The following is a 15,456-nucleotide window of genomic DNA, read 5'->3' as shown; positions in this document are numbered from 1 at the left end:
TATCATTATACATGTCTAACATGGTTCATAAGACACGATGTAGACAAGTGTCTCAGTTTCCTCAAGTGTTGGAGACATCAGCTCCAAAAGTCTAGGCACATCAACACAACATGAATGCACAAGTGCTATATAACTCATTATTGTGATGCTTTCCCAAAAGAAGAAACTAAATATATATAAAAAAAAAAAAAAAAGAGAGGAGGAGGGAAACAAGGGCACATAGTGGGGAGAGAGAGCATATGCCATCTAACAAACAAAATAATTGAATAACCATGAGTTTGCAAGGTGCTTCAGTTATTCATTAGCATCATTTCAGCTTGCTTTCGGTATGCTTTAAAATACTCAAATTGATAACTGACTGTGATTACATTAAATAATAATGACACTTTGCTTAAATTTTCCAACACACAAGACTAAAGAGTCCCATATATGACATTCCAAAAATAGAAACAGAGTACCAAATGTTGGCACTTGCTGTAGATGCCAACAGGACAATTCAGATCATTTCAGCCATATGCACATATTGTCATGTGTCATGTCCAAGTGTTGAAAAGTATTGTCCAGATAAATATCAGTTTCATAGAATATGTACCATGCAGGGGGGTCGAAACATGAAGAATGAGTAAACTCCAACACACTCTTAGACATCCATGGCAATGCTATCTTGAGGAGAAGGAAAGAGCAAGTATGCATTCTATTTACCACATTTTGCTCACCTCAACCATTGCCACTTATAAATTTCATTTTGCAACACAATCAAATCATGTGTTTAACATGAGGGACAAGTAAATAGCAGATCACATTGCTGTAGATTTCTCGACATGGATACTTTAAATGATACTAAGTTAATTCCAAACAGTATGAATTGGCTAGAAACAGTCTATGCTATCCAACCGAACCATCACAGCTGGTCCCAAATAACATGGCAATTCACCAAGGCAACAATCGAGTACTGGTTCGTATAAAGTAACCAGGCCAAGGGTGCTAAAGACCAACACAAGCATATATTCGACATCATGCTTTGCACTAGCTTCTTGACCAAGTGATTTGCCTGTTACTGGCAATAGGCTTGTCTAATTATATCAAATGAGTTCATGCAAGGTGGCAGTCATGGAGTTTGATTATGTGTATTTCACTGGTCAGCGTTCCATAGCTGAAGGGTGGAAACAATTATACATAAGGTATATTCTCGAGATATCCATTTTTATTTAATGCAAAATTAGGTGATCAATTTCTTTTGACCATAGCTTCAACATGCCTAAGCATAATGAAATTGAACAAGACAGAGGTGCTAGCTGTGCTGCACTTTTTCTAGAAGAATTGTCCTGCATCATGGGCCTATTTGTTCAGCTACATGGCAACATTTGATTATGTCATGACAACTCAGGAGGCAAAGGAAATGATGGAGAACAAAACACAACAAATGACTGCACCAAATTCAATGTTCTTCATGACATAAGGAAACAAGGAAAGGCCTAATTATCATGATAATGTGCTAAAAATAACCCAGCCCTCCTTGAATTTGACCATAAATTTCAATTTTATGTGGAGTTTAATCCTTCATCCCCCAGCAACATAGCCAATCTACAAGCACATTCACTTCTCCATCAATGTTCCAGAAAACCAATATTTCCACCAAGATTTCATCCCAACAAGGACCAGGTGCTGGATGGTAGAAAACCAACTGATAACATTTCTGGAGTCACCTTCCAAATAAAAGTAGAATGAATTTGAATAGTACATATTGAAGGATGTAGTTAGCCCTTCGTCATGATGTTATGCAGCAGAATAAAACAATGCAAAGCATGGAACGAGATCACTCTTTTCATTACTATGACAGCATATAGATATCATACAAAACATGAGAGATATATACCTGCTGGAGACATTGAGGATGTGAAACCACACGACCCTCCTGGTTGATCGCCCAACAAAATAGTTGTTTAGCGAATGATTCAACCTACGCATCAGGTATTTACACACTCTACTTCGAGGAGTGAATCACTAAAACTATTTATTCCCCACTACCCCTGTATTAATGAAAGAATAGAATTTTTGACTTTGACCTTGCGAGCACCCACTCAAAATAGGGTGGGCGAACTCTTATCTCCCCGATCTCCAGGACCGCAAAAGAGATGGAATTTTCCGTCTTCTTAGCCGACGTAAGACCTTCATCCGGCAGCAAAAAGCTGTCCCTTGGAGCAGCTCAAACTTATTCCGGGTATGAAGAAGCGGGAGTGCACAACATGGAGGAGAACCCTACTCGCCTCTGTATGCCAAGTCATTGGACCGGCGAAACTGATTCTCCCGAGGTTGAGCTTTCAAAGCGGGATCGTTCCAACGCGCCCACGCCTTACTGCTTATTCAGGGGCGGGCGACAATACCACCATAGCGGTTCTAGTAGCAGCAAAACATAGTGGCATAACAAACATAAGTAGTAGAACATGAGTAGCAGAAATTTATCCGGCGCAATAACCGGTGGCACTAGTAGCAAAAGCATAGGCTTTTTGGGTACTGGGCAGAGGCAAGGCATCGAATCCCTCGTCAAGCCCATCCACATCAATAGCTCACTACCCACCAACATCGAAATAAAGGGATGAGTCGACTGGCGAATCAGCTGCAATAATTGGACTCGACCAGTGCAAGTGGATGAACAGCTAGGAGGGATGGTCAACAAGAAGAGATTTTCTTCCGCTTAGGGGAGATAAGGCAAAGACCTCAAACTCCAACTAACTGATCAGATCAGATAAGGATTACTATCCCAACTACTTTGATCGACATGCTGATCTAGAGCTTTCCTAGCTTTGAATCTCTAGTATTGAGGGCCAAGAGGATGCTCTGCAAGATAAGCTTGCCGCACCAGCTTTCTCTCTTACTCTCACACTAAATCTAAGAGAAGGAAAAACACTAATTATATTTGAATCTTTTTAATCCAATTTGTGAGAGAATGATCAATTGAAATCTCACTCCACCAACCTAATGATGGATGGCACATCCTAGATGCATCATTGGGATAAGTCAAGTCAAGTTTCCTCTCACCAAAGACCTGCCCCTTGAGGTTTGCTTAGTTACATATCAGCTACATGATCAAACATGGGGATATGAAGCCCATACGCATTACTAAGCCTATTGGAGAGTAGGATGGAATAGGTTGGTCTAACCATTCCTACAGAAGCTATGCCCTGTGATTCCATCCGTCATCATTCTAATATCCCTGTATGACCATTAAGTATAGCACTGTCAAACCCTTAGCCCTATGGTTCATGGCTCATTAGAACTCCAGATGATGTCCGACATCCTTTTCACATGAATCCCTTTTAAAAAATAATTAATTATTAAATATAATAATTTGATAACATTTTTTAAAAATCTTTCAAATTACAATCCGGTTGGGTCTAATATGCCTGATCACATCTTTATTCTAATATGAATGCTATGTCATTATGATGGTTTCCATGTTGGACAATCTGACCTCACTCGTATCCAATCCAGTAAACCATAATGCTTCCTATCAAGCATATCATGAATTGATACACAGATTTCGCTACAAATTTACTAATATCTGAAATACAACAAGGTATCGTAGTCCTTCAAATCTAGAGACTATTTGCAACTCATTTACCTGCTTCGCACACTTACTCCTGACAGTACTTTGTGGGATGGATTGTCAAATGTTGATTGTTCCATATGAACGCACATCAGGCATTTGTGAGGGTGGAGCTCAGTGAAGGAGGAACTCCATGTCGTTATCCATCTCTGCAACCTTATAGGTGTAATGTCCAACCTCATTTATATCTGTGAACAAGTTTCAAGTATGTACAAATATCCAATCCTCCCTACTGAAAACATTCTGTCCACTTGGATAAACACCAGGAGTACTTGTGGACTCTTTTCTGGCTCTACAGTCCATGTATGAAACATAAAATATATTGTATATGATTGTGCTGTTAGGAGATAACCATGATATCCAACCATTCTTGGTGCTAACTATGCAAATGGCTTTTTATTCCAACACAACCCACCTCCAACACATATCATGCCATCCCGAGTAACACATAGCTCAGCTAGATATATCGAACTAGGATGCAGATCCAACTGAAGGATCTGACCTTTGACATTTATAATAATGCTGGCCAATCCGACCCTCTAGTAGTCTCTATGTAAAATATTTTATATGTCTCTTCTCTAAAGCCTGATTTGTTTTCTAACATTTTCTGATTTAATTACAGCATAGTTCTTTAGAAACCATAATTTCAAATTTGACCATTCTTTTAAGTCACATATGATGGTGCGGTGGCTTCACTAGGTGAATCTTTTGGGTGTGTTAGATCACAAACCATGCAACTCTTGATAGGGTTATCATGATCTGAAAGTACCAGGATGAGATTTAGGGATTTAAATGTTTCCCCCATTTGTGAGTCCTAATTCATAGGTTTGGTCTACACAACCCCTTTAGATAAATCAAAGGATCAAACTAAGACCAGATATCCCAGGGTTCCCATCATTATATTTGTACATGTAGGATAAAGGCAATCCTGAAAATACTGAAGAAAAACTAACAAAATTCTAGTTTTCCCTTCTTTAACCCTCTCTTCCTTTTTTTTCCATGTTGATATCCCATCAATTGACTCTTTAAAGGATCACATCCCAAATATGGATAAAATTCACCTAGAAAGAAGGACTTGTTCTCTTGTGCAGATTTTACATCAAATCTGCATTTAGTTCCAGACTTCTCAAATGTTGCCATTGAAACTCAATTTCATATCTCTATTTCTAGTAGTATGATCATCTGAATCTTTTTTGCACCACAAATACTTTGTTAAACTGATGCATGTTCAAGTAACATGCATAAGTAGGCTTGCCACTAATTATTGTGGCATACTAAAATGTCAAGCAAGTTAAATGACAAGAAAAGGTGTGAGCATATTAAAATCCATGGCAAAAATAGCCATCATGTTGGTCATCCATAATAGGATGACCACATGAGACCGCATGATTAAGGTTCGAGAATTGCTAGATAAGGTCTGATCTTACTTGTTAAATCTAATAGCTCAAATGCCGTAGGATGCCGAAACCATAATTCACCATGTGCTGAATCGAAAGGTTGGTCTTATTTGAATGAAAAAAGTAATGCTCAAGGTGAAAGTTTACTGGCTTCAAGTTTTTGAAGAGGAGGAGGGGGGGATGGGTACCAATACTTAATGTTCTAATATTGAGCTACAATTGCACATGGCTAAATGAAAGCCTAGTACAAGTTAGGTACTAAAATTTATGCTCAAGGTAACAGGTAGGAACTAGGAAGAAAGACAAAAAGATTGATATGATTTTTAGGGTGGTAAAATGAGGCACTCAAAATTTAATATTATGCTTGGGAGAAGGCTAGATAGTTATGATAAAGAAGATTCCCTTGAAGAAATGGCAGAACTTACTTGAACTCGCATGAGCACGTCAACACCTGCACATGCAAGATCAATAAAGATTTCTAGCATTATAAGGAGGTGTCTACTTCAAACCAAACCTGATATCCTTTAGAGCGCTTTATGATAAAAAGAATTGGAAACATGGTTCGCCGTACCGGGCCGAACCGCCCGGTACGGGGCGTACCAAGCCAGACCGGTCCCTTATCGGTCCGATTCGGGCCTTTTTTTCAGAAAAGGACCCCGAACCGTCCGGTTCGGTGCGGTTCGGGCCCATACCGCCCAAAATCGGGCGGTACGGCTCGATTTGGACCGGTTCGGGGTGAACCGAACCATACCGCCCAAGGGAAAGAGGGGGGGAGGGGGGAAGGTGGGGGTCTTTTCACGTGGTTGGAGGGAGGGAGGGGGGAGAGAAATGGACGTGGCCCACTTCACATGGGGGGAGGGCCTGGTGCTTTAATAAGCACCAGGCATTCGGTGTTCTTTGAGAGTTCTCAGAAAACACACATGGTCGTGGGCAACTTAATCGTTGAGACCTCGAAAAAATTAGAAAAGAAGGCAAAATTTCATGAAATTGGAGGAGTGATTTGAGAAGAGGCTGATCTTTGGCCGGAGGTAAGATAATCTGTTATTTTGTTAGTAAATATTTTTTTTTGTTTTTGTTGTTGGAAATAGGATAAAAATGAGGTAAAATAAAAATAGGAGAAAATCATGCCAAAATCTTATGATTTTGGTATGATTTAATTATATGTGATAGATCTTTGGAAGATCTACACGATGACATCAAAATTGTTAATTTTTGTTAATTATATATTTTTTAAATATTTTTAAATATTTATTTATTTAAAAATTAAAAAAAATAAATTTTAGGAAAAAAATAAAGTTTGGGAATCATGTTTAGAATGATTCAAGCTACTTAAATCTAATTTCAATTTTTTTTTCAAATATTTAAAATTAAAAAATTATTTTTTTAGTTATTTAAATTAAAAAATTTAATTATAAAATAAAAAATATATATAAATAGTGTTATATTTTAGTTAATTTAAAAATATTATTTGAAGCATATAATATATTTATTTTGAATTTATAAGTTTTAAAATAATTATTAAAATTATTTTAAAATTATATATAATTATTTTAATTATCATTAAACTATCGTGTTTTGTTATACTTGCATATATTTTAATTATATATATATACTGCGGACGATCTTGCACGTGGAGTAGGATCCATGAATGTATCTGGATCATCCTCGCATTATGGATCCTATTATCCACAGCCACCTTATGATCCATATGCATATGATGCATCCGAAGCATCATCTTCTAGTGGTTACTACCCTATGCAGTCTGGAGCATTTTACGGATCAGATTTTGCTATTGGTATATTTGGATGGGCTCCTCCACAACCGTACCATCATCTCGAGGATACTTCTCAGAGTCAGAATTTTAGCGAGAGATCTGAGATGTCTTACAATCCAGAGAGGATGCCTTATGGGATGATGAATATTCGAGAGTACAGTACAGCTTGGCTAGAGGGTTGGACTGATATCCCTTCAGACTATGTTGATGATTCAGACATCTACGAGCGTCACAGACACTCGACAAGAAATTAAATGTAAAGTACATCTTAAAGTTCGTATATCAATTATTGCGCTTTGTACTTAAATATTTAGATATATTTAATGCGTATTTTATATATTTTTTCTTTAGTTTTAAGATGACATAGTTGAAATATAATGTAAATAAATATATGTTTGAAATTTTGGATCAAGAGTCTTTGTACCGCAACCTAACTCCAAATTGAACCCAAATATGTCAATAATATGCAATATAATGCCATATTGAAGTTGTATTTATCAATTATTAACTTCAAAAATCTAAAAAAAAATGAAAATCGAAAAAAATATTGTGTACCGGTACCAGACCGGTATGCCTAGGCATACCGTGTGTCGGTATGGTACGATACCGGTACCATACCATACCGATCCGGCACCGGCACACCGTCCAGTACCGGTACAGCGAACCTTGATTGGAAATGTGATGATTGAGCAAAAGAAAGGAAAATGATGCATGGAGAAGCTAAGGTAGTGTTAAAGTATCTCAATTCAAAGGGACCTAGTCTATAAATATTTTGACTCCACGTATTAGTAAAAGCATAACAGACCAAACAAGGAACCGATGATCTGTCATATATGCACTATACCTAATATACATTATACAAACATATTCTTTTACTTCTTTATAAAGTACAATAAAAAAAAAATCTTAAGCTTGCCTCCCACCACCACTTATTGGCTCCTCATGTTACCTTCTACCTGAAAGATCCATCACCACCGTCCCACATCCAGCCACCATATCCTATCATTATCTTTTTCCTCTTCATTCCCTCGAGTCCTTCACACAGTGATGTGTCCTATATCTAATCAATACTTGATCCATACTTAAATTCAAAAGGAATGATCCTCTACATAAGTATTGGTCTCACCTATTAAAAACTGTGAATTTTCAAGAATTCTTGAAAATAAAAGAAGGCTCGTCACACTAGACATGTCACCTAATCATCTGAGGACTTAAAAGTGGATTTACATAGTCAATTTGTTCAATTAGTTCATAATGAACCAGTCTAGATGTACAGAAAAAAGGTACATGATATATCAGTATGAGGTATTTGAGGAACAGTAGTATCATCATCAAATGCAGAAGCAGAATCTTCCCACTCCTATGCACATATCATTACAAATTGGCTCGACCATGAAAGAAGCAGGAAATAAGACAATTTTGCACGGTGAGAGCAAATAATAGTTTTGAAGAATTGACAGGTGTGGAGAGAAGAAAAAGCCTATGCTCAATTACACTCTCACAAATGCCAAGTATCTGGCTATTCACTATTCTGGGATCAAATAAACATAACGATGCCATCTAAACAGATCCAAGAAACATGAAATCAGAAGGTAGAAATCAATATCACTACAAGGAACTCAAGAAAATCAAGGACTTGAAAATGTGACAGACATAGTTGCATTGACGAATTGCTCGTATGTTAAAATTAAACTGTAACAGGAAAAGTCACATCTAAAAATGCATATTTGCACAATCGAGCAAACAAATTCTCATCAGACTGATATATTTGAGTGTGCAATCCCAACTTTATAAACTTTACCCCTTTCAACTAAATGTAGCATGACATCAATCTACTATTAGCAATACAAACTCTTGTTCCATTCCTTCCTATGAACATCTGCAGCAGTATCCATGTTATCTTTGTGCAGACACATGTATGTACATTTTCAGCTGAAACAAAGAAGCTTTATTTCTTCTACATGGAATTTGCTTCATGGCTTCATAAGATTTTTTTTATGACCAGCTCACCATCTAGAGAACTAATTATGGAAACAATGACAAGCCCCATGCCAATGGCAATTTTGGCCAACAAGGAACTGGCAGTAAAGCTAAATTGTAAATTACCCAGTATACAGATATATTTTAAGCTTGTGCAGCAGGGGAAGCAAGATTTTGCTGAGTTAAGAAGTATCTGCACTGAAAGAGGATAATGTAGTTTTTAACATAGTAAAATGCATTGAGCTCTAAACAACAGATTATATGCATGCACAAAGATGTATATTTTACATGGTACTGAAATTAAAATAGGAAAAGCTTCATTCCAGAGTGTTATCTTCCTACTTTGAAAGTGACAAGGAGTTAATATTGCATCATAGCCTGATCAAATCAAATGGCAAGGCTCTTTGTTCTCGGCATGGAATATGACTACCACCAAGTTTCCATCTTTTAAAAATCGAGTACATTTAGTTACCTACTTCCCTTCTTTGGAACAGATGCCCCATCTTTGGACTTTCCACCTGTCATTGTTGAATGAATAAAAAAGCCCATCTTCTTATTAATGTGCTCATGTAATTAAAAAAAATATTGATGCATCCATTGCGAGAAACTAAAAGGTAAAGCTGAAAGAAAATCAACGAGTGAGATCATCACTGCATAACACCAACCTTCTGAATCGGCCTTCAGCTTCTCATTCGGATCCATAACTCCTCCTCTGACAAAAGCCTTCGAGCCAGGAGTGCCGTCGGCCTTAAAAGACTCTACAAACTCGGCATACACACGAGCAGCTTCATCCTCCTCCCTCTTTAAATCCACCATTCGAAATTTCAAATATATATATATATATATATATTCATCAAATTGCTCAGCCCAGAGTTCAAAATCTAGAAAACAGAAGGAACCGAGATTTTCTTACCTTCTTCCTGGCCTCTTCGGCTTCCCTGTGTCTGTGGAAAGGGATCTTCTTCTGGGACGATCCCATCCTCTCAAAAAATACTAGAACCTACGAAGCAAAAGCAAGAAACATATCATAAATCTCAAAAGAAGAATCAAGCTCGGATCTTTATAGCCTCAAAACTGAGGGAAAAGACATCGCATTATAAGCCACCAGCGAATTTTAGCGTTTCCGGTTATATCCGTGAGCTCAGTACGATCAAGAAAAGAAAGCAAAAAGGAACACTGCCTAGGAAAGAATCCAGCGTAATCGAGAAACTGAAGTAAACCCTAGAAGATCGGATAGAGAGACCAACGTACCACAGGGAATGATCCGGGTTCCGATCGGTGCGAAGAGATCTAGGGTTTCTCCAGCGCGCGCGATGGGAACAGCACATTGGCAAGGAGAGAACGAAGAGTGCGTTTGGTCGTTTTTTTTTTTTCCGATATGAATGAACATGGGCACTTCCCGGGCCGGGCCGGGCCGGATATTATAAAGCCCAAGCCCAAACCTGGCCCAAGGAAACTCAAGCTGGACGGGCTTGATCCCACCAACTAGCTGGGGCATCGAAGGGAGTGAGATAGACAATGAGGAGGAGGTTGAGAGGAAGAGGCCGATCAGGAGAGGAAAAGAGAGCGAGGGAGATGGAAGAGCTGGCCTACCGCAAGTGGAAGAGGGGTGGGGAGTCCAAAACCATGGTAAGATATTCAATCATGCAATGGCAAGTTTTTTGTTCAAACATGAGGAGTTACATGGGCAAGACCCTAAAATATGGTCACCATTAAAAATACCAACTCACCTTCCTATTTGTGAAAGATCGAAAGCATGCCCGTCCGAGCCCACGATCACCACTCGAGATAGGATATTGATGACTACATAGCTAGCAGAGATGGCTGGAGGATGCTGATGATGGGGTCGGATGCGATGTGGAAATGAAAATCTGAGGCATCGATGAAATAAAGTCGCTGTCATCGTGCTCAGCCATAGATCGACGACGACCTCTGCCACCTCCGTCGCTATCGCTCTACCCTCAAGATCATCGAGAATGCGGCCATCACCGACCCCTCCTCCTCCTCCGCTGCCGACCCACCCTCCTCCCCCGTCGGTTTCTGATCCCATGATACTCCCTCCTCCCCATCTATCCCAAGCAAAGCCCCCTCCTCCCCCTCTAAGTACACTCGAGTGGAGAATGAGCGCTTCTGGAGCTTTAGTACTAAAATAAGCTGGAAGGGAGGAACACGGCGTCGCTCACTGTCAATCATCGAATCTCAATCAGATCTCGATCAGAAGGTTGAGATCGAAGCAAAAGAAAAGAGAAGGGAAGAGAAAGGAATGAGAAAGATAGAGAGAAGAGAGCAGCGAAGTGCTTCACTAGAGGAGAGAGTGCAAAAAATTTTTTCTTTTTTTTTTTACTCGAGGAAGAGGAGAAGGAGGATGGGCAGAATAGGTAAGGTGGGCTGGCAATGGAATAAGGAACGAGGTGTTAGGGTCCAAGGGCCACACTTACTAGATGCAAAAAGAGAATGAGGAGAATGAGGACATGCATTGGTATTTCTTATCCAAATCCTATTCTCTCCAATTTCTTTTTGTTTCAAAAGTTCAAACTAGAAATATAATATGAAATTTATTTTATCTACTCTATCTAACTAGCACTCAACCCATGTTGGGAGATTTAATTAATAATAATAATAATATTTTACATTAAGATTATTCTGATCTATTAATCTTATGATGAGATCAAAAGGGTCTCTAAAAGTTCTTCTTTCCAAATATGGCCTTCCAAACTAGTGAAAGTTGCTGTATTTGGTATTATTTTTTTATTTTTTATTTAAAAAATATAAAAAATAAAATTTGACACATAGCGTTGTGTGAGATTATCCTATAATCTTATATGTCAATACGGAATGTCATCTCTAATATCCATATATTATTTTATTATTATTATATAAATAGATAGATTTTTTTAATCATACTATTTATATTTTTTTTATTTTAAAAAATATAAAAAATAAAAAAATTTGATACGTGGCATTATGGAAGATTATCCTATAATCTTACATGTCAATACAAAATGTCACCCCCAATACCTATATATTATTTTATTATTATTATATAAATTTATATTTATATTTTTTATTTTTTATTTAAAAAATAAAAAAATACAACTTGATACATTGTGTTACAAGAGATTATCCTATAATCTTACATGTCAACATAGAATATCACCTCTAATATCACTATATTGCTTTACTATTATTACGAAAAAATAAAATAAATAAAATTTGACACATAGTATTGTGATAGATTATCTTATAATCTTACATGTCAACAAAAAATACCACCCCTAATATCCATATATTATTTTGCTATTATTATATAGATTGTACTTTTATTTATTATTTTTTATTTAAAAAATATAAAAAAATAAAACTTGATATGGGGCGTTGCGGGAGATTATCCTATAATCTTATGTGTCAACATGGAATACCATTTTTAATATCCGTATATTACTTTACTATTATTATGTAACTTGACTGATGGCATTGTAGAAGATTATCCTATAATCTTACGTGTCAATACAGAATATCACCCATAATACCCATCTATTGCTTTCCTATTGTTATATAGATAGATAGATTTTTTATCATACTATTTATGTTTTTATTTTTTATTTAAAAAAATATAAAAATAAAAAATATAATTTGATATGTAGCAATTACGGGAGATTATCCTATCATCTTATATGTCAAGATGGAATGCCACCCCTAATATCCATATATTACTTTACTATTATTATATAGATAGATAGATTTTTTTAATCATATCTTTGTATTTTTATTTTTTATTTAAAAAATATAAAAATAAAAAAAATAAAATTTGACACATGATATTGTGAAAGATTATCCTATAATCTTGCATGTCAATATGGAATGTCACCTGTAATATCCATGTATTATTTTACTATTATTATATAGATAATTTGACACGTGACATTGCAAAAGATTATCCTATAATCTTACGTATCAATACAAAATGCTACCTCTAATACTCATGTATTGCTTTACTATTATTATATAAATAAATAAATTTTTTTATCATACTATTTATGTTTTTATTTTTTATTTTAAAAAATATAAAAAAATAAAATAAAATTTGATATGTGGTATTACGGAAGATTATCCTATAATCTTACGTATCAACACAGAATGCTACCCCTAATATTACATGTCAATACGGAATGCCACCTTTAGTACTCGTATATTATTTTACTATTATTATATAGATAGATTTTTTTATCATACTATTTATATTTATATTTTTTATTTAAAAAATATAAAAAATAAAAAAAATAAAACTTGATACGTGATGTTGCGAGAGATTATCCTATAATCTTATGTGTTAACATAGAATATTATCCCTAATACCTCTATATTGGTTTACTATTGTTACGTAACTTGACACATAGCATTACAGAAGATTATTTTAGAATCTTACATATCAATATAGAATATCCCCCTAAAATTCATGTATTGCTTTACTATTATTATATAGATAGATAGATTTTTTATCATACTATTTATATTTTTATTTTTTATTTAAAAAATATATATAAAAAAATTTAATACGTGATATTGTGGGAGATTATCCTATAATCTTACATATCAATACGGAATACCACTCCTAATATCCGTGTATTGCGTTACTATTATTATATAGATAAATAGATTTTTTTATCATACCATGTATGCTTATATTTTTCATTTAAAAAATAAAAAATAAAACTTAACATGTGGCATTGCGGGAGATTATCCTATAATATTATGTGTCAACATGGAATGTCACCCATAATATCCGTATATTGCTTAAAATAAAATTTGACATGTGGCATTACAGAAAATTATCCTATCATCTTACGTGTTAATATGGAATACCACCTCTAATATCCATTAATTATTTTACTATTATTATATAGATAAATAATTTTTTTTATCATATTATTTATACTTTTATTTCTTATTTTAATATATATATATATATATTTGATATGTGGCATTACGGAAGATTATCCTATAATCTAATATATCAACACGAAATATTATCCTTAATATCTATGTATTATTTTATTATTATTATATAGATATACAACATATACGCTTTTATATCAACAGCTTGCTTTGTCGATGTTTCTAAATTTTTTAAGAATGCAATATATCCTATTTTTCCAACTATATCACCTCCATGCTTAGAATCATATTACAACCATGTCATGCCTATAAATTGAATTCTATTCTAATATGAATATCTACAATATATGTCATATGTAGACTTCTTTGACTTTAGAGGCCAGGGTTCAAAGCAACCTTCTTTTATCTCAATGGCATCTTTATATGAAAGTGGAGAGTATAAGAATGCTATAGCTTAATATTTCGAGATAATAGAAAATTCTAACTAATAGGAGATACAGAAATCACTTTCCTATAAGTAAGAGTAACACGGTATATATTTGACCATCCCTAGATCCTATAATAGTGGGAGCTTTATACACCATGCTACCTTTTTTTTTGAACTTATCTCAAAACTCACCAATGTGTATATGTGTTTCCTACGATATTCTATTCTCCTATTTTTTTGGTCAAATGCATCGACATGCATACTCCACTACATTATGCTTGAAACTAAAGATATAAAATAATTATAAAAAAAATCACTAATATAACATAAATATTTAAAAATAATTATACATTTATCAAGCTAGGTCAGACTCGAGATAAAATTTGCCAAGCCTAAGTTGGCTTAATTTTAAATTGGGTAGCTTGAGTTTATTCCATCAAGTCGAAAACCTCATTCCAAATCTAATAAGAATTAAGCTCGATAAAATCCAAGTTCAATTGGCTAGGTGGGATTTTTTTCAATGCATAAATATTTATACCACAAATAGACCGATGATGTGATCCATCAAAAGGGGAAATTGACTGATGGTGCAAGTTGAAATACTCAACAATAAAGATATAGGTTGATATACCAAGAGTACAAGTCAAGTAATTCATGTACAAACTGAAAGGGATAGGAGTTATTAGCCTAAGGTAAGACAATTAATGAGGGGAGTCCAAGAATGATTGTTTGTCAGCAGATGTCACTATCCATGATGTGGAAAGAGTACATACACTATCTAAAAGTGAGAAGGACAGTAGCACTCCCACCATACATGACCATTAGCATATAATGACAAGTATATATACCAAACCCAAGTAATGGCATCCAAATATAGTAGCATTGACTCATGTAATATATAACAGTAAGGATAATTATTCAAAATAGTGGTATCCATCTTTCCACTACCATGATATGAAATGTGGGTTAGAAATATCTACTATATATAGTAATGGTAAGCTATGTAGCACATAATAAAAAAAATAAGTATCCAAAATGAGTAATGATAACCATCTTATTAATTAAGAGAGGCCACTTATAAATATCAGATTGTAACATTGAAGATGGACCTTTCAACCTTCGACTCATTAATGAAATTAATTTACCTTTATCTTTACTTTATCTTTAAATTTTTCACTCTTAGTTTACCAGTGAGACTCTAGTTACCTTTAGGAGTAGCAATAGACTACTTTAATCATAGTTCTAACTACATCCTATCCCATCATATCCTATTCATCTTCTTCCAAATGGACAATATGATGGTAGTGAAAGTTCTTAAATGTTAAGGTATTTAGACCAATATTACTTTTGTTATCATCCATTCATGATCTCATTT

General features: G+C 35.1%; 1 protein-coding gene across 1 annotated transcript in view; it reads right to left on the bottom strand.

Annotated features, from left to right (window-relative positions):
• Nucleotides 1–10,146, bottom strand: part of LOC105045437 (protein RRC1) — a 43,471-nt gene extending 33,325 nt beyond the window's left edge. The window contains exons 1-4 of the mRNA XM_010923714.4: nucleotides 10,010–10,146; nucleotides 9,672–9,758; nucleotides 9,424–9,559; nucleotides 9,231–9,276 (exon numbers count right to left, since the gene is read on the bottom strand). Of these exons, the coding sequence (XP_010922016.1) occupies nucleotides 9,231–9,276; nucleotides 9,424–9,559; nucleotides 9,672–9,737 (248 nt within the window). The 5' untranslated portion in view covers nucleotides 9,738–9,758; nucleotides 10,010–10,146. The remainder of the gene's footprint in view (nucleotides 1–9,230; nucleotides 9,277–9,423; nucleotides 9,560–9,671; nucleotides 9,759–10,009) is intronic.
• Nucleotides 10,147–15,456: the final 5,310 nt, after the last annotated feature.

Source organism: Elaeis guineensis, chromosome 5, assembly GCF_000442705.2.
Source record: "Elaeis guineensis isolate ETL-2024a chromosome 5, EG11, whole genome shotgun sequence".
NCBI classification, from domain to species: domain Eukaryota; kingdom Viridiplantae; phylum Streptophyta; class Magnoliopsida; order Arecales; family Arecaceae; genus Elaeis; species Elaeis guineensis.
Note: the sequence above shows the minus strand (reverse complement) of the source record. Positions and strands in the feature narration are given on the sequence as shown.